The sequence below is a fragment of the Harpia harpyja genome, chromosome 17 (genome assembly GCF_026419915.1).
Source record: "Harpia harpyja isolate bHarHar1 chromosome 17, bHarHar1 primary haplotype, whole genome shotgun sequence".
Taxonomy (NCBI): Eukaryota; Metazoa; Chordata; class Aves; order Accipitriformes; family Accipitridae; genus Harpia; species Harpia harpyja.
This window is the reverse complement of record NC_068956.1, coordinates 1,415,812-1,435,422: the sequence shown is the minus strand read 5'-3', so window position 1 is coordinate 1,435,422 and position 19,611 is coordinate 1,415,812. Positions and strand designations below refer to the sequence as shown.

The window sequence follows — 19,611 nt, the reverse complement described above, 5'->3', positions numbered from 1 at the left end:
GACTGGAGGGTTGCACAGATCCTTACGGTCTGTAGTGAATGTTAGTTACTTTTGCACATTAAAGTAGAGCCATGTAGCTACAGACTGGCTCGTTAACTTGAACAAGGAGCTGAAGACTAGAACCCACCCTGTCTCCTTTCCCTGGATGGCAACACTTGTAAATGATCTTTCACAGCTAAATTATGTAGAATAATTTTAAAAAGAAGGAGAAATGGGAACTAGAGAAATAATCTCATCGTAATGCAGCAAACTGACAGATGCTGAGGGTTATGTGCCTGGGTTTTCTCTTGCACAACTGGAGATGGTAGGGTGTATGAATCCTAATGCAGGATCTGAAAATACTTTGACAGTATTCCCTTAAAAGGTCTGACAATACTCTTTTGTATAAGATTTGCAGTACTTTCATATGAGGCCCTGAAAAAAGTACATTAAACATATATTCCTCTTTGAAGAAGAAAAGTGTTATCCCCATTTCAAAGATGAAGACACTGAGACACAGAGAGGTTATGTGATTTGTCCAAGAATCTTTCAATACTCCCAGGTGTAAAGCGCAAGTATCCCAACTCCCAAACTTTTCTCTCAAAGCGCTATAAAGGATTCTTTCAAAGATCGCTTGTTAGAAACTAAATGTCTTGTACTTACAGCTGCCCACAGCCAAAACCACCAGCACCAGCAGAAACTGAGCCCGAGGACTTATAATAATGGTTGTTTCACAAGTGCTTTCCAAAAAAACAAAAAAGAATGGGCAGAGTCTCTGGAAATTTATTATATATAGTTGCTGGCAAGCATCTGCCTGAGGAGGAGTTTTGAGTGAAAGGAGTTCTGTTGAAGTTTTAATTAATGCCGTATGAGGGGGGACTTCCTTGAGCAACCGAGCAATGCTGAAGAGAGAACAGAAATGTAGAGAATCCAGTGTCAAAGCACAGTTAATTGAATCTGTCCAAAATTTATCTAGATCCTGGCACCCATTTCCTTTTGGAGCTCATCAAATCTATTAGAGGCTTCTGAAGATCTGGTTTTTGGGCACAAATGCATCCCATCTGAGCAGAAGTGGAGATTCCAGTTAGGAAATGGAAGTCATAAGACAGATACATAAGGAGGTACAGAGCCTGACCCTCCTCCGTTCTTCCACCAAGATGGGTTGCAAACAAGCAGGTAGAATTAGTGGGATCTTTTCAGTAGGAAACCTCTCTGATGGGCGAGTCGTAGCTAAGGAAGGAGTCAAGGCAATGGCTCCTTCCTTAACTATACAAAATGGAAAAGCATAGCTGGAAGACTTAGGCTCAAACACCATCAGAAAAACAGTGGGAATTAGAATCATAGAATCATAGAATCATTTAGGTTGGAAAAGACCTTTAAATCATCGAGTCCAACCATAAACCTAACACAATTAATTTCCTTCTAGGCTTGCAAGGGTCAGAATCAGTACAGGCAAGTCCATAAACTAGAACAAAAATTGGTATCACAGGAGACAGCTACATTTGAGACAGATGCATATGTTTGCATGGCTTAATTGTCTTTTCTATGTGCTTTTCTGTGCGTGTTCACAATAAAAAAATCTTGAGGTGCTCAAAGAGTAAGGCAGCCATAATACTGACAAGGGAGAGGCATCTAAGAAACTACTAAGATAAGTTCCAGGTGGAAGAAGAACATATGAGAAGGAATGCATCTCCCCTCTGACAACCAGCGGAGAACAGCAGCGTGACTGCTGACAGCTGGTTGCTGTCTATCTTAGCCAAATCACTCCTGGCACCACTGACAGTACTGACTACTGTCTCCACTAGCAACATGGAGAGTTTTAGACACCCCGCATATGTGGAGACACCTAAATATAAGTGTCTTAATCTGGAGCTGGTTCCCAGTCCACTCACATATTTTGTGGTGCGTCACAGTGCCACATGCCTTCATGAAGAGAAATGTTGCATTGCTAATGGTACAAGCAGATAGATTTACTTTTATACTTTGTATAGTCTTTTGTGCCAAGATTTCTTGTACTTTTGTATTAAGAGTCCCTTCTCAAAAAATAAAAACACAAGGTTTAAGCATTGTAGTAGAAGGCAGCACGTGTAGGCATCTGGGAATGTATCAGCCAGAAGAATATAATCTCTGCTACCACCAAGTACATGTTATCACATCTAAACAAAGATGACTGACATGAATGTCTTCAAAAGCATCATGACAAATTTCCAATGTTGAGTCACATTAGTAGCTGGCATTTCTGACTTCAGGTTATTAACTAATACCCACATCTCATTCCGAGCATGTTCTCTGGGCTGTGTGCATGGGAAGATGGATGGAATAGTTTCCCTATGGACTCCTGTTCTTGATGTCTTTTATTTCAAGATAATTAGTGTGCCTCAGCTTGGCGTATTTGACATTTATTCAATAGTAGGATGGGCACAGAAGGAGCTGTGGCAGAACAGCTTGTTTTCTAGCAGCGATGCGGATCTGTTTCCACAAGCAGACAGGCTATTAAAGAAGATAAACAAGAATAACAGCTACAAAATAATGAAAATTCTCTGAAGAATGACTACTGATAAAGCAGAGATGAGAATGAGCAGGAAAGCATCTCCCCAAATACAGGGCAGCGCACAGCTACAGCATTGCGGGGACAAGCAGGCAAGGAGATGTTGGAAGCAAACTCTTAGGAGTCAGCTCAGCCGTGTCACATACTGTGCCCAGGGTGAGAAAATGGGGCCACTCCTTCCTTTCTCCCTATCTTATGCCCTAGTCGAAGAAAGTTATAAGAAAATTTAAGCTACCTCTTGCACTGCAAGAGCTGAGCTCTGGGAATAGACTGATGATGGGTTCTTTAATGTCTCTGTACCTCTTTACTGCTAGTGAGATTCAACTTCAAAAAAAGGCTGGTTAGTAGATTTGGGGGAAAATAACCCATAACAGAGTCGATAAGCAGGAAGAAACAGCAATTCTGAAAAAGACCCACTACAGTTATGAGAGGGGTCATCTACTTAACAGAGCTTGCAAATGGGCAAACAGCAATGATAGCTGATGCGGTCTGTGAACACATGGACCTCATATCGCGGCGTGGGCACCACATTTCCAAAATCATTGCTTCTGATGCAATTCCCTGTCTGAGTCAGCAGGTGACAGTTGGACCCCATGCTTGCCTGGCAGCTCTGGAGCTGCACACCACCAGCCTGGGCGATGAAGCTCTGCTGCTACTGCTGGGAATAGCAAGAGAGCTACGTTACTTTTCAGTTTGTGCAAGCCAGAGCTTCTGCTGCTCTTCCCTGCCTGCTTCCCACCACCCACCGTCTCCTCCTTACTGCCAGCACGAGCGTTTGTGCAGCCATGCTGTGAACTGGGTCAGGAAAACTAACTTAGGGTAAAACAAACTTTTTCCTGGACTAATTTTAGTCTGGATGAATCCCCCCCAAACCAGCTCGACACTCTAGCACACAAACACTGCTGCTGGGGAGCAGGAGGATGGTGGCACTGCTGTGTCTGACAGCGTGCAGGCTTATGCCATTTTGAAGTGTTGATGAAGTGGTGGCATGAATCATAGAATCATGGAATCATTTAGGCTGGAAAAGACCTTTAAGATCATCGAGTCCAACCATTAACCTAACACTGCCAAGTCCACCACTAAACCATGTCTCCAAGCACCACATCTACATGTCTTTTAAATACCTCCAGGGATGGTGACTCAACCACTTCCCCGGGCAGGCTGTTCCAATGCTTGGCAACCCTTTCGGTGAAGAAATTTTCCCTAATACCCAACCTAAACCTCCCCTGGCACAACTTGAGGCTGTTTCCTCTCATCCTATCACTAGTTACTTGACAGAAGAGACCAGCACCCACCTCACTACAACCTCCTTTCAGGTAGTTGTAGACAGCGATAAGGTCTCCCCTCAGCCTTCTTTTCTCCAGGCTAAACACCCCCAGTTCCCCCAGCCACTCCTCATAAGACACATGCTCCAGGCCCTTCACCAGCTTCGCTGTTCTTCTTTGGATATGCTCCAGCACCTCAATATCCTTCTTGTAGTGAGGGGTCCAAAACTGAACACAGTATTCAAGGTGCAGCCTCACCAGTGCTGAGTACAGGGGGACGATTGCTTCCCTAGTCCTGCTGGCCACACTATTTCTGGTACGAGCCAGGATGCTATTGGCCTTCTTGGCCACCTGGGCACACGGCCGGCTCATGTTCAGCTGGCTGTCGACCAACACCCCCAGGTCTTTTTCCACCAGGCGGCTTTGTTGGGGTTGTTGTGAGCCAAGTGCAGGACCTGGCACTGAGCCTTGTTGAACCTCACACAGCTGTTGCTTCACAGCAGCTTCAGCTCATGCAAATTGTGGCTGAGATGGGCCAGCTCCCCTTGATCTCCATTGCATAGTGTGCACTGGCACTTCTGAAACCGCCTGCTGGGATGCCTTAAAGAGCTGAGCAAGCTGAAAAATAAGCAATTATAAACAAATACCTGGGTTTTGTGTGAACAGGGTTGCGTGATCCCAGGGAGGAACTGTGCTCTTGCACAGCTCCAACAGGCATAGAGTCCCGAAGAAGAACCGCTGGCTGGGGAGGGCACACAGCGATGCCACCCGACAGTAGCCACATTTAGCAGGAGTGCACCTTGTTCTGGGCGAAGTCACTCGCTCCATGAGAACTCTGGGCAGATACAGATCCTCACTTGAATGCAACAATTTTTTACCTGGCAAAGGTCAGGGGAAGAAAGTGCACACGTTCAATAAGTGTTAAAATAAACTCCCATGACGCACATGGCCCCACAGCGTGCTGGAGTGTTTCTCTAGTGGTCACAACAATCGCATTACTCAGCTGGCATCATGTTTGTTTTGCTGGTAACAAAATTATATACATCCTCTTCCTCCTGCGGTCCCATGCACTTTCTCTCACACTCTTGTTCTCTCTTCTTCTTCATTTCGCTGTAGCTATTCTTGTACTGTGACATTTTGCTCCTGGCTTGACATTTTTGTCTGGTTTACGGAAGGAGTGTGCAGGTCTTAATACATTACTCATCATTTTTTTAAGAAAAATTATCTTTTCATCTTTTGTTTTTTCCTCCTTTAAGTTTCCTGCTTTGAGCTTTCTGGATGATTTCCTGACCCAGGTTAACGTGCCTGGTAACTGTAAAATTACAGTTTTCACCTTCAGGGCACAGTGCGTGTGTGTCTTGGTATTGCAGGTTGGCTTGAGGGTAAGAATGAGTTTATTGAAGTTCTTAGCTGAGGATTTCTTTTTGGTTTATGAAAATGCCATGGGGTCTGGTTCTGATCTCACTCATACTTGCTTTATACTGAGGTAACTAGATGGGCATAAGTCGAAACAAGCGAGGTTCGGACTGGACATAAGGAGAAGCTTTCCCTCCATGCGGATGGTCAAGCAGTGGGACAGGACCCTGGGGAGGTTGTGCACTGCTGTTCTTGGAGGTTTTCAAGACCTGACTGGATAAAGTCCTGAGCAACCCAGCCCGATCTCAGAGCTGACCCTGCTTTGAGCAGGAGGTTGGACCTGAGACCTCCCGAGGTCCACTCCATCCTGAACTGTGATCCTACAAACGAACCTCCGTGATACCTGCTTTGCAGCACGGAAATGAGAGAAGCAGCAGGTCTCTAGTACGGAAGAAAAGAGAAGAAGGGGTAAGAACTTCATTAATGCCTTAAGATTTATGCTTTTGAGTTTAAAAAGACCTTGAAGACACCGAGCACTGCTAAACAGCATTTTTAAAATTGTAAAACTCTTTCCACTCAGAATCTAAAAGCATTTAACAAATAAAGGCAAACACAGTTGTTTCCACATCACACGTGAGTACTCGCATCTTCTGACCCCTAACGAGTCTCCTGCCTAGTCTGGGTCCCCAATTCCCACAGCTCACACCTCTCCTGGCTCGTTCTCCGACAGAAGACCGCAGAGTGCAGGGAAAAAGGATCGTCTGAAGTACAATCATCCCAAAGAGATTCATCCCAGTGCTTCCCACAGGAGCTGACTCCCTGCTGCACAGCATGTCCCTGCGGATGGCTGCACGAGGGGTGATGCCAGTGACCTGCTGGCTCTGCAGTAAATGGGATGGCATTTGGGGCTCTTGTGCATCCCAGTGCTGCACGGACTCCTTTAGCGGAGGCAGAGCAAGCAGTGGTTTGCTGGGGGGGGGATGCCTGTGAAAAGATTGCCCACATTACCCCAGACTGCCAGTGAGGGAGGATGGGGAGCAGGGAGAGTGGGAGGAGGTGGCAGTAATTCAGAGGAGCTGGCCCTGACCTGCAGAAGTCTTGGTGGGGTGAGGAAGAGACGGGAGAAATCAGCATCTCAAGCTAATAAGATAGAGGCAGCCATCGCATTGCTGTCTGGAAGGTTGCTGTGGTGGGTTCATGGCCTCTGAGGCCTGCTTTAGCTCAGATTTGGGGAAAAAGGCAGTGTCTTCTGACCCATAACTGTCCCCCATCATGCCAGCCCCACTCTCCTTCTAGTGATGCTCAAATAGCAAGTACACAGACAGTGTAAACTGCAAACCTGCACCTGAAAGTAGCTGAATTCAGCCACACTTCTGTATTTTAAAGGAATATTATTGGTTCAGACACAACTAGAACAGCAACTGCTGCAAATCTATGTGTGCCAGTAAAAATGGAGTGGGTCTCTGAGACGTCTTCTCAAACAAGGTTCCCTTATTGCAGCTGCAGCTCACAGCTCCCAGATGGACATTTATGGGTTCATCTGCTCCTTGTCACAGCAAGAAAAAGCACCAGGTCTGATCCCCGACAGTTGGAATAAATGATCTTTTTTCCAGTCTGATGTCTGAAATAAGACCTTTTAAAAGAGACAACTGCTTCAAAGCAGAAATAATTTCTCTCAGGAGATTAATCCCTGAAAAAAACATTCTGAACTGGCAGGTTTTTGGCAGCAGAAAGAGAAGACAGAAGGAATAGCAATTTTTACCATCCCGACTGTCACTTTTCACATTTCTTTGCGCAGAGCACAAAGAGAACAGTATCGAATCAAAGGCATCTCAAAATTCATGTTGGGTAGAGATAAAAATGAAGAAGCTGAGACTTGGGTGTGAAGAACTTTACTCACCAGGATGGCAGCACCAGGCCTTGCTAGGCGAGCCACAAGCACACATTTCTGTTTTCATAACAGTAACTCCTGTCCACTTTGTGCTCATTTTATTAATCCCCTGCCCACATCAGCCCCTGCCTGCATTAGCCCCTGCTTGTACTGTGATTGCCAGAGCAGTGTAGTCTGGCATGGCATCTGCAGTGGTCCACAGGTAGCCAAGACACACATTATTTGATGTGACAGATGAAGTTTGGCAGTGATTTCAAATCAGCACAACTAGGAGGTAAAACGCCTTCAGTGCACTGAAACAGCCATCCCTTGCAGAGGGCCTTGCTCTGATCTCTACACATCTGGGCTATGGCTCTGGAGAGATGTCATAGAATCACAGAATCACAGAACGGTTTGGGTTGGAAGGAACCTTTCACGGTCATCTAGTCCAACCCCCCTGCCATGGGCAGGGACATCTTCAACCAGATCAGGTTGCTCAGAGCCCCATCCAACCTGACCTTGAACGTGTCCAGGGATGGGGCATCGACCACCTCTCTGGGCAACCTGGGCCAGGGTTTCACCACCCTCAGTGTAAAACATTTCTTCCTTATTTCTAGTCTGAATCTCCCCTCTTTTGGTTTAAAACCATCACCCCTCATCCTATCACGATACTCCCTGATAAAGAGTCCCTCCCCATCTTTCTTGTAGGCCCCCTTTAAGTACTGGAAGGCTGCTGTAAGGTCTCCCCGGTGCCTTCTCTTCTCCAGGCTGAACAACCCCAACTCTCTCAGCCTGTCCTCACAGCAGAGGTGTTCCAGCCCTCTGATCGTTTTTGTGGCCTCCTCTGGACCCGCTCCAACAGGTCTGTTGTCTCTCCTGTGCTGAGGACCCCAGAGCTGGACGCAGAACTGCAGGGGGGGTCTCACCTGGCCATGTCCCCTGTGTCCCTTCTGGAGCTGCTGTCCCCAAAGACCTGCCAACATCACTGCATGCCAGCCCGCTCCCTAACTGAGCTCTTCCAGAGAATCCTTCTTAAAACCAATGCTGTGACGAGCGTTTAACCTAACCGGGATGGTTTCGGCAGGTCTGTGAAGTCGTGTTGGTTGACCAGAGGGGAGGGTGACCTCTGGCAGGGTGGCTGGTCAGCAGCTGGGGACAAACCAGAGACAAGGGCATCTTTGCTGGGGTCGATGAAGGCCAAAGCATCCAAGCTTTTTGAGTGGAAACACCAGCTCCCAGGGGCACAGGAAGCTCGGAGGAGCAGAGCTGCCTGCCATGTCGGCTCCAAGATGGGTCAAAAGATGACGACTGCTGAGAGAAGGACCATCAACACAGAAACTCACACCGGCTCTGACCCCTCTCCCCAGGTGCAGCAAGGAGCTTCCTTAACTACTTCCTTAATGCACCCTGCGGTGCACGCAGCCTGCGGCACAGCCTTACGCGTGCGTTTCCATGTTTTTCTTCCCCTTTGTCACAGCCTCGGAACGTGATTTATCAATGAATAGATTGGGGGAGGGCAGGAGCAGTTCTGGCTATGGGTCACATCTACCAGGATCCTGGCTGAATGAACTGGAGACCTCAGCCCCAGCGATTCCCTCCCAACACCCTCAGGGAAAGGTTTATTATGGAATGAGATGTAGTGAAAAAGTTTGTCCTTCCAAATGACTGCAGGACTGGCAGCTAGTGCTTGCAGCACTCGACTGATGCTGGTGTCCTGTGTGGGGAGGTTGGCTGACCCTTCCAGGGTATTGCACGGGAACCTGTGGGCATGCAACTGGTGTAACAGGTATCAAGGAAAAATAAATCCATAACTTCAGCACTCAGCACCACCTCCTTACGTACCAAGCCAGGAGACCTCTCCATCACCGGAGGTCTTAGAGACCCAGCTGGACGTCAGTGGAGATGGCCAGCCAGGATCAAACCCCTCCGGGGCGAGGGCGACGGAGAAGGTGACCTCTGAGCTCCTTCCAGCCCTACGGCAGAAGGGAGGTACGTGGCAATGATTCCAGAAACACAGCCAGGGATGCTCTGATGTCTTCGGGACAGGCTTTTTCTTCTGAGCTTGTGTAGCTCGTAGCCCAGCTGGGCTCTAGCCCACACGCCGAACTCCTGCACTTTTCAAATAATTCATGTAATTAGTACAGGCAAACAGAGCAGCCGGTAGCCCTGTTGCTGCTGTGGCCCTCGAGTACAATTTGCTTGAAAAAACCCCATGGGATTTTGCTGAAAGACTTGGGGCTGTGTAGGGAGGGGGTTGCTGTACCTGGAGGTGCGAGGAGCAGCCCAAGCTGGGCACTCCGCTCCTGGCTCTGCCTGTGACAGCTCCGTCACCTCTCCGTGACATCCCAGCCTTGCCAAAGTCAACAGGAATTTTGTCCCGGACTTCATGAGAGCCAAGGTGTTGCCCTTTGCATCCGTCTGTAGCTCTCTGTGAGCTGTGACAGTCCCTCTTGCCAGGCACCTGTTTCACAGCCACCACCTTCGTCCTCCCCTTCCTGCTATTAAGCCCCGACTTGCGTTAGCTCCAAAGCTCCCCGAGGGAGGTTCTCGTGCCAGAAAAACGGGCTCTGCAATCAAAGGAATCAGTGAGGATTCAAGAGACTCAGCTAACGTTTAAGGTACCCAAAGGAAAAGGTACGACAGAACAGCAAGTTACTGTATCTTGAAGAAAAAAATACCACTTTAAAAATACTCAAACCCTGACAGAAGGATAAAACGTGACCCATCCGTGGCTCCCGTCCATACAGATTTCCTCCCTGCTTCAAAAGCAGGATATTGACAGTAAATACCCCAGCGACGCAACCACGCTCATCTCTGCCGTCTTATTTACGAGGATCCCAGACCTATTACACACAACTCTCCTCATCTTACGCATGCAGCGCCGCGACAAGCCAAAAAGGAAGAGCATTTGGCTTTGATCTCCAGCAAGAAGTTGATGCTTAATCATAAAAAAAAGGAAATAACTCAATACACACACAACGTTGGTGCAAAATACGAGCCTCTCCTGCCAAGGGCAGAGGCCTGGAGCAGCTCTCCTGAAGTCGGTGGTTGAGGCGATGATCCCACCCAAAGCAAGCTGGGTGCTGCTCCGCATGCTCGAATACGAGCTGACATGCTCACCTGGTGAGGTTTATGGTGTTTTCTTCCCCATTCCCCCCCCCCCCCCAGGGTGTATTAATTTCATAAGCCATTACAGCGCTTGCTCCTTTTCATCGAGAAAATGACTAAACAAAGGGAAGTGCCTTCCCTTCCTTGCAAATACCCGCACAGAAGTTAACGCTGTTGTCAGACGACAGCTGAATTACCTGCGGCGACCAAGGGTAGATTAGCAGCGAGGCGTATTTTTGATAAAAACAAGAGTTTATTAACACCGTTGATTGCTCTATAAAAACAAAACATACTTTCACACGCTTAATCCGGTCGATAAGTTGGAAGGACTGCGGGCTGGGAACGGTTTGCTCAGGTTTTAATGGTTGACTCATTAGCGGTCCAACTAGACTTACTTATTTTCTACATTTGGAATAAAAAGGTGAGGTGAGAACGTTTTATCGCTTTCAAAGCCATGGGGTGACTAATTGCAGCGCAGATCAGCGCTTCAGCAGCACAGTAACCTTATTTACAGTCCACGACCTTGAGGTGCCCCCCCAGAATCCCAATTTTACCCCATTTTGAGCAGGTCTGCGATTGCCCAGCCCACCCCGACCCAGCCCCACCGGGATGCCCCGTCCCCGTGTCCTGCCCTCACCCCCTGCCCGTCCCCCACATGCCGCCGCCGCGCTGTCCCCCCCCCCCGCCCCGTCCCCCACCCTGGTGCCCCGTGCCCCACACCCGACGGTGACGGGGGCCCTATCTCTCCTCCCCATGCGCCCTCCTGCACCCCTGGGCCCTATCGGCCACCCCCAGGACCCTGACCTCGTCCCCGTGCCTTATCCCCCCTCCCCAGGCCCCGTCCCCTATCTCTAACCCCCGTCCCCGGGCACGATCCCCCCTGTCCCCAATCTCCTACCCCCTGTCCCCATCCCCTCTCTTCCATCCCCCACCGCAGGCCCCATCATCCCCGGTACCCTGTCTCGGGCCATGTCCCATGTCCCCAGGCCCTGTCCCCCATGTCCCAGCCCTGAGCCACCATCCTCTATCCCCCTGCCCCCCCTCCCCTGTCCTCCATCTCTGCCCCCTCTCCCCCCATCCCCGTCCTCCATCCCCCGTCCCCACCTCCCCTGTCCCCATCCCCTCTGTCCCCCATCCCTGTCCCCATCCCTCGTACCTGTCCCCATCCTCCAACTCTGTCCCTTCTCCCCTGTCCCCACCATTCCTGTCCCCTCTCCTCTGTCCCTATCCCCCGTGCCTGTCCCCTATCCCCCCATCCCTGTCCCCTGTCCCCATCCCCCATGCCTGTCCCCCGTCCTCCGCCTCTGTCCCCTCTCCCCTGTCCCTACTCCCCGCTCATCCCCTATCCCCCCATCCCTGTCCCCCGTCCTCCATCCTCTGTCCCCATCTCCCCTGTCCCCATCCCCTCTGTCCCCCATCCCTGTCCCCATCCCCCCTGCCTGTCCCCAATCCTCCACCTCTGTCCCCTCTGTCCTGTGCCCCCCCGCTTGTCCCCTATCCCCCCATCTGTCCCCTCTGTCCCCCAGCCCTGTCCCCATCCCCCCTGCCTGTCGCCCATCCTCCATCTCTGTCCCCTCTCCCCTGTCCCTACCCCCCCCGCTCGTCCCCTATCCCCCCATCCCTGTCCCCTGTCCCCCCCCACCCCCATCCCCTTCTCCCCCCCCCCCCCGCCGCCTCCGCCGACCTCCGCTCCTCCCGCCCCCCCCCCCCCCCCCCGCCGCCTCCCGGCGGGCCGCGGCCTCCCGATCTCCCCTTCCACCCGGTTCCGCCGCCCGCCGCCATGTCGCGGGGCCCGGTGCGGGTGCTGCGGCTGGGGCTGCGGCCCTACGCCGAGGCCCTGCGGGCGCAGGAACGCTGCGTGGAAGCGGCGCGGGCGGCGCGGCTCCCCGTCCCCGTCGCCGTCCCCGGGGAGAGCGTGGTGCTGAGCGAGCCGGCGGGGCCCGTCTACGCCTGGGGGCTGCGGGGGGGCCCGGAGGCGGAGGCGGCGGCGCGGCTGCGGGAGCGGGGCGCGGGGTTGGCGGCCGTGCGGCGCGGCGGGCGGATCACCTTCCACGGGCCCGGGCAGCTCCTCGCCTTCCCCGTCCTCGACCTCCGCCGCCGCCGCTTGCCGCTGCGGGCTTACGTGGAAGCGCTGGAAGCGCTGGTCCTGCGGCTCTGCCGCCGTTTCGGCCTGCCCGCCGCCCGCGCCCTCCCGCCGCCCTTCACCGGCGTCTGGATGGGCGACAGCAAGCTCTGCGCCATCGGTGAGCGCGGAGGAGGCGGCGGCGGCGGCGGCGGGGGGGGGGGGGGCATGCACCGAGGTGGGGGGGGGGGGGGCAGCACGAATTCGGGCCCCCGCAGCCCAACCGGGGCCCAGCACCCGGAACCGGGGCCCAGCGCTTTGCACCGCGGCCCTTGCAACCCGGGGCTGGGTGCCTGCCCCCTTGTGTCCCCCCCCCCCGCCCCCCTCTCCTGCCCCCTTGTGTCCCCCCCCTCGCCCCCCTCTCCTGCCCCCTTTCCCCCCCCCCGCCCCCTTGTCCCCCGCTTTTCCCCCCTTCTCCTGTCCCCTTGTCCCCCACCTCGCCCCTCTCTCCTGCCCCCTTGTCCCCCCCCTCGCCCCCCTCTCCTGCCCCCTTGTCCTCAGCCTTGTCCCCCCTTCTCCTGCCCCCTTGTCCTCAGCCTCGCCCCCCTCTCCTGCCCCCTTGTCCCCTGCCTTGCCCCCTTCTCCTGCCCCCTTGTCCCCCTTCTCCTGCCCCCTTGTCCCCCCTCTCCTGCCCCCTTGTCCCCCTTCTCCTGCCCCCGTGCCCCCTCTCTCCTGCCCCCTTGCCCTCAGCCATGCCCCCGTCTCCTGCCCCCTCACCCCCTTTCTCCTGCCCCCTTGTCCCCCTTCTCCTGCCCCCTCACCCCCTCTCTCCTGCCCCCTTGCCCTCAGCCATGCCCCCGTCTCCTGCCCCCTCGCCCCCTTTCTCCTGCCCCCTTGTCCCCTTCCTTGCCCCCCTCTCCTGCCCCCTTGTCCTCAGCCTTGCCCCCTTCTCCTGCCCCCTTGCCCCCCGCCTTGCCCCCTTCCCCTCTCCCCCTCCCCAGGCCCCATGCTGTTCCCCTTCAGGCCAGGCAGACCCCGCACCTCAGCCCCACACCCCGCACCCCTTCCTGGAGTCCTGCACCCCCAGACGGGCTCTGCAGCCTGGGCTCGGAGCGGGGGTCCTGCAGCCCGGACCCCCCTTTGCACCCACTTGAAACCCCAGCGGTGGGAGGTGCTGGGGGACGTGGGGCTGGGGTGGAGGGAGCCGGAGACGCTGCGCCCCACCTGCCCCAAATTTGGGGAGTCTGCCTGCGGGTTAGGGGTTTTCCTTGGCAGAAGCGGGGAGCACGGCATGCAGTGGGGTTTATAGTGGCCTGAGCAGCACAGCCACTAAATATCTCACGCCGGGGCGTCCCTGGGGATGGGTGCTGACGGGTGGGTGTTTTGGCCCCCCCAGGGGTGCACTGCGGGAACCACATCACCTCCCACGGGCTGGCACTGAACTGCTGCACCGACCTCACCTGGTTCGACCACATCGTCCCCTGCGGGCTGGAGGGGAAGGGTGTCACCTCGCTGAGCCGCGAGCTGGGGCGGCACATCACCGTCGACCACGTCCTCGAGCCCTTCCTCGATTCCTTCCAGGAGGTGTTCGACTGCACCTTGGTCTTTTCGGAAGACCCCGGGGACTAGGACAACCAGCGGCACCTCCGCTGGGTGTTTCGGCAAACCCTCGGCGCGGCCGACGAATGGCAAAGACAAGAGCTCTCGTGCCTTTGCCAATAGACGGTGCGTGAACGGTGACACAGAGGTTCGGGCTGTTGCTTAAGCATCCATACCGCCATCGGGGCGGCTTTCCCCAGCCCCGCGGGTCTCCATTCCTTGGCTGAGACCTCCAAGGGTACCAGTACCACGTCCCCGTCGCTCGCTGGGGAAATGGCCAAACAGGCACTTTTGTGTGTTTTTTTCTACCTCCCCCCCGCCAAAATCTGAAATTTGGGTGAATGCTCGCACGCCCTTCGGACAAGAGGAAGAGGGATCATTGCCGCGTAAAAAGAGGCAGGTTTTCTATAAAGAGAGTTGCTGGGAACTTTGGCTGCCGATCCTTTGCTCGTTTATTTACCCCCAGACTTTATGAATAACGACCTTTTTCTCGCCCTGCCCCCAGAGAAATCCTCGCACTGCAAAAATCCTCACCGTGGTGTCAGGGCGGGTGGAAAATCGCTGATAAGAGGCTGTAAACGGTGGTTGAAAGGCCACCGGTGCGATGCCGACGCGGTGGGAAAGCGGGAGGTGGAGGGGAAGGGGTTGGGGTGCCCGAGGAGAGGAGCCGCAGCCATCCGGGACCCCGTGGGACCACGCAGCGTGGGATTGAGTGTCCCGGCTGGGCAATGATGACCCGCTTCTGCTGGGTCCGTGGTGCTGGAGGAGATGTCGCTGGGGTCTGTGCAAGCGGCATCAGCTCCTCCGAAATGGCTGTCCTGGCCGTGCAGCATCCGCGTGGGCTCGCAGCAACCGTCTCGGGTGAAGGGACACGGCCACCCTGGGGTCCCGATGGCACTGGGGTCCGTGCCCATCAATGCAAACCTATAGGCAGACACATATAAACTTGATTTTAATCAACAGGTTTCTGAAGGGGTAAGAAGCCAACCCGAGGCTGAGCTCCCCGGAGCTGCCTGCCGCCCCTCGGGGATGCATGCGGCTCTCCCGGTGCGTGGGCAGGAGGGGCAGCACCCAGTCTGGGCTCCCCGAAACCTTGCCCCGTTGGCGCGTGGCACGTCCACAGCCATTTCTGAGTCACCCCGCTTGCTGGCAGACCCAAAGCCTGTGTCGGAGTCGCTGACCATGGGCGGCTGGGAGCAGCCCCGCAGCCAGACGGATGCTTTGGGGTCAGGAGAAATGGAAAATGGCAAATAAAGTCCCCACGCCCTGCTCAGAGCAGGACCTGACCCCCGCCTGCAGCTCCCCCCCACTGCTCCGGGCCTTCTTTCTGCCTCACAAACTTTGGGGTACCTCTGCCGCTGTGCAGTGCTGGTGGGTCCCCGTGAGCCACCCGTGGGTGCCTGCCCATGGGCACCCACCCCACAGCCCCCAGGGGTTTTGTGCTGGGAGCAATGGGGCTGGAAGGGCCATGGCGGTGGGGGGGTTTGGGGGGGAAAAGCCTATTTCATGGAGCCAGCTCAGCTCGGGGAAGGGATGGTGAGCGGGGAGGAAGGCACCCCAGGCAGGCTTGGTGCCCGGTGCGAGGGCTTGGGGACAGCGGGGACGGACGGAGGAGGGACAGGAAAGCGTGACCGGCAGCGTGTGCCAAGGGGGAAACGCAGGGTCCGGCTCTCCCGACCCCGTAAGGCCTCCGGTATCCGGCCAGGGCGAGGGGGCCGTGGTGGGACCCGTGGGGTTGGGGACAGGCTGGTGGCCCGTGTTGGGGCTGGGTGGCTTTGGCAGGTGGCTCTGCCCCGGGAAGGGGAGGAGGCTGTGCGGCACTCCCAGCCCGGCCGGCATCCCTCGCCACCGCCCCGCGATGCTCCAGTCCCGGCTCAGCCTGGCAGCAGCACAGGCAGGGAGGGCACCCCGGGTGAGTGCGATCCCCCCTTCCCACCCCCGCCGCCCCCCCTTTCCCTATCCCCCCCCTAACGCGAGGTTCCCCCCGTGCTGCACCCCATCTGTGCATCCCCTCCTGGGATAAATCCGGATCTTGCCCTAAATCTCCCAAATTCAGCCTCCTCCTGCTTCAAACTTGTCTCTAAGTCGGGAAGACAGCCGGGTCCGAGACCATCCCCGTGGGCTCATGGCTGCTCAGCCCCTTCCTCCTCCTCGCTGCTGGGGTCTCGTCCTGGGAAGTGCACCTTGGGTTTGGGGTGACCTTTTTTGGGGGGGGGGGGGTGTCAGCTGCCTGGGCATGAGGCAGAGCTGCCGGTGCTGCAGGCACAGGGTGCTCAGGAGCAGGGGGTGACGGGGTGGCTACCCTGGGGGATTTAACACTGGACAACAGTGGTTTGTGGGGCCGGTGTGTCCCGAAGGATGGCACACCTGCGGGACCGTGTCCCCGTGTCCCTTCCCGGCCGGCACCTGCTCCAAGGCCCCGGCGAGACACGAGGGGATGTGAGGGCACATGGGGGTCCAGGGTGGGCTGGCAGAGGGGCACCGTGAGGGGGGTCAGAGGGGGTCTGGGACCCGTGGGGGGGAAAATCCCCAGGGGGGTTTTAGGGCAGTGACCCCTTGGGATGGGTCCACAGGGGTGTGTGGGGAGCTGTGCTCCTCTGCCAGGGCAGCTGCAGCTCCTGGCTCCGGGCTAGGACCAACTGGGAGAAAAGGGGGTCCCTGCTCACCTGGGGGGACCTGGCCTGGAGCGAGTGGGGTCGATGCATGGCAGGGTCAGTCCCGGAGCTGTTTTTTAGGGTGGGGGACCCCAGACAGCCCCCCCCAGGGTCTCTTGGGTGCTGGCTCTGCACCCTGGAAGGGTGCAAGATGCAGGTGGTGCCCACCGTCACCACGCATCCCTGCGGGGAGCAGGCTTTGAACAAAACCATCCTGGCACCCTGGGACAGCTGTGTCCCCGCATTGTCCCCAGCCCCAGGGAAGAGAGGGGGGCAGGCAGCTGCCCCGAAGGTCTGGTTGCTTTATTCCCTCCATGGAGGAGTGAAATTTGGGGAGAAGTCTGCCACGAATGCAAAGGGTTTGGATACCCCTGCTCCTACCCTTGCTGTGTGGCAGAGGAGGCACTTCAAGGATCATTTTGGGGTCATCGTTGGGTCCGGCGGGACATCCCTGGCATCGTCCCGGAGGCACCGCCGCCACGAGGGCAGCCCCGGCTGAGCCTCCCTGTCCTTCCCCACAGCCTGGAGGAGGACATGGAGGAGGACAACCGGACAGAGACCTGGCACCGAAGCCTCCAGGCAGTGCTTAATGCCTTGAACCAGACGCTGCATGGGGTCATCCTCTGTCCCACTGACCGCCCCGCCACCACCGCACGCAACGCCAGCACCCGCGCCGGCCATCCCGGCCGCAACGACAACGCCTACATGTACATCCTCTTCGTCATGACGCTTTTTGCCGCCACGGTGGGGAGCCTCATCCTGGGCTACACCCGCTCCCGCAAAGTGGACAAGCGCAGCGACCCGTACCACGTCTACATCAAGAACAGGGTCTCCATGATCTGAGCCCGGTCCCGACGCCTTGGTCCCTGGGAGCTGGCGGGTTTGGGGTCATGTCGCTGCTGCGCATCCCACTGCTTGCAGGATGGGGCAGAGCTGCTGGCCAGCCTGGCCCCAAAACTGCTGGGAAAATGCCCCCCGCCCCCCCCATGCCCCCATGGAGGTGCTCAGCCCCGGTGTGAGCAGCGTGGGGACATCCTAGCTGGGCCACAGCTCCCGTCTGGCAGGAGCTGGCAGGGTGCGACCCGTAGGCAGGTCCCGGTTCCGCACACCCACCTCGGCTGAGCCCTGGGGGGGATGGGGATGGCAGAGGCAGCTTCTTTCCCACCGTGGCCTGCCAAGGCTGGCAGGGGTCTTCAAGGAGAAAAATTCACCATTTCCCCGCTCAGATCAGCCAGCGTTGACCTCCGTGGGCTCCCAGCATCTTCGTGACACGGACTAGCGGGCTTTTCTGGTGCTAAAACCCTGTAATTTTTGAGCCAGGCTGGGCCCCGCTTTTCTGGCGGGGAATTAAAGGAGGTGGCGGTTTCCAGTGGGGTTGCATTTGCTTCTTCTCCGAGCAAAGTGCTCTCTCGGTGCTGGGGGCGATCTGTAGGGCACCTCTCCATGCCGGTGCCCTGCCCTGGCTGCCAGAGCCCAGGGGATGCGGTGAGGGCTAAACCTGCTCCCTGTGTGCTGCCGAGGTGGCATCAAGGGCAACTCCTTGGTGACATCGCAGCCTCCATCCCAGGACACGAGATGCTTCCTCCCCGCTGCCATCCGGGGAGCATCGCTTGAGCCACGGGCACACGCTGCGAGCATGGCCCAAGCCTGGCCGGAGGCATCTGGCTCTGCATGTCCCCAAAGGTCTCTCCGGGCTCCGGACGGTGATGCCGGAGTTTTTCCTGCTTCCTTCCTGCTGTCGGCTGTAGCTTTGGCCTTTTGTACCGCAGGTCCCAAATGTGTTTTCCACGGGGCAAGGGCGCAGCGGCGGACGGGAAGGGGATGTTCTCGGGTGCTGCTGGGCTCCTTGGCTTCAGCTCCGCTATTAAGCTGGCTGGGTTTGGGACTGGCCTGTGGCGTGGCCGGTGTCCAGGACAGTAAACGTCCCTGTCTTTCAAAACAGGCTGTGAGGCAGCGTCGGTGACCCAGTCCCTCGCACGTCTTAACCTGTTAATAATGGCATAATTAATATCTTTAATTGCAGCTAGATTAGCTGGCCCATAGGGGCCTTTCCGCCTGCATTCAGAGGTTAAACAAGGCTGCGATGCCTGAGCCCAAACAGTGACGCCAAACCCTAATCCAAAAAATAATACTGGATGTGAGCTTGTTTGGGGTAGGGCTGGAAACCTTGGCACCGGAGGCACTGGGATGGCAGCAGCTCAGCGACCAATTCCTGATTTCCCATGCCCTCGGCTTGGGCACAGAACCCAAGGCAAGGGGTTTTGGGGAGCCCTCGGGGGCCGCCTGCTCTGGGGCTGAGCCCGCTGTAAGTTCTGAGCCGGGCATGAGGTGCCGGTTGGGCTTTCTGGGGACATGGGAGCAAATGCCACCAATGTCCCCCGGCACTCGGCCCAAGCAGGAAGTAGCTCAAGAGGCTTCACCGTGTTTGTCTTGTGGTTGCAGTGCTGGGAAAGGAAAATAAACCCTTTATCTGCAAATAATTCAGGGGAATCGGGCCAGGCGGGGAGAGCCGAGACAGCAACGCTCCGCTGTGTTGGTTTGTGCAAGCACATACCACACTTGGGTTTTCTCCACTTTCGCGGTGTTTGTCCTCCTCTAATTCCGGCTCCTCCGGGGGGATGAGCCGCGGAGCAGCCACTCGCACCAGGGCCAGGATGGGGGTGATGGGATGGGTGCTGAAGGGTGAGTGTGGTACCCCAAACCTCCCCGGTGATGTGGTCGTCTTGCCTCTCCTGATGGCCACTGGCCCTCTTGGGACAGGGGGTAGCTGGGGTGGATCTGGTGATCCCAGAGTCTCTTCTGCTGCTGTGACCCTGGGGGACAACTCCGTTACAGGGTGGCATGTCATAAAAATTGAAAAAAATGCTGCTTCTCCCTAATCCAGACAACCCTAAAGGGGAAAAAAACCCTCCTGCAAGACACAGCTGCTGCAGTGATCATGATTCACCTGATTTCCGACCCGTCAGCAGCTCCTCCCGTCCGTCCCCGCAGTTAAATTCGGACCAGAGCCCGCGGCAGGGCTGGGGGGATGCCCTGGGTGCCCCCTGCTCTGGGGCCTCTCTGGCTGGATGCCACCAGGCTGGGTGACAAGGTGCCAGTGCCACCTTGTGGCAGCTGCCTCGGGGTCCCCCTGCCACGGGCATCTGCTCCTTCCCCTTGGCACCCTGGGT

General features: G+C 56.0%; 2 protein-coding genes across 4 annotated transcripts; both read left to right on the top strand.

Moving 5' to 3' along the window:
- The first annotated feature begins 11,832 nt into the window (after nucleotides 1-11,832).
- On the top strand, nucleotides 11,833-14,214 carry LIPT2 (lipoyl(octanoyl) transferase 2). 2 transcript variants are annotated; one of them, XM_052812190.1, is made up of 2 exons: nucleotides 11,833-12,369; nucleotides 13,770-14,214. In XM_052812190.1, exons 1-2 carry the CDS (start codon nucleotides 11,907-11,909, stop codon nucleotides 13,919-13,921), a joined length of 615 nt encoding a protein of 204 aa, XP_052668150.1. In that variant the 5' UTR covers nucleotides 11,833-11,906; the 3' UTR covers nucleotides 13,922-14,214. The 2 variants fall into 2 exon arrangements, with proteins under 2 accessions (XP_052668150.1, XP_052668149.1); XM_052812189.1 differs by having other exon boundaries at nucleotides 11,845-12,369; nucleotides 13,585-14,214.
- A 1,145-nt stretch (nucleotides 14,215-15,359) lies between these two features.
- KCNE3 (potassium voltage-gated channel subfamily E regulatory subunit 3) lies at nucleotides 15,360-17,810 on the top strand. Of its 2 annotated transcripts, none has more exons than XM_052812191.1 (2): nucleotides 15,360-15,699; nucleotides 16,963-17,810. In XM_052812191.1, the coding sequence occupies exon 2, from the start codon at nucleotides 16,976-16,978 to the stop codon at nucleotides 17,282-17,284; it is 309 nt and encodes a 102-aa protein (XP_052668151.1). In that variant the 5' UTR covers nucleotides 15,360-15,699; nucleotides 16,963-16,975; the 3' UTR covers nucleotides 17,285-17,810. The 2 variants fall into 2 exon arrangements, with proteins under 2 accessions (XP_052668151.1, XP_052668153.1); XM_052812193.1 differs by lacking the exon at nucleotides 15,360-15,699 and adding an exon at nucleotides 16,099-16,226 and having other exon boundaries at nucleotides 16,970-17,810.
- The last annotated feature ends 1,801 nt before the right edge of the window (nucleotides 17,811-19,611 follow it).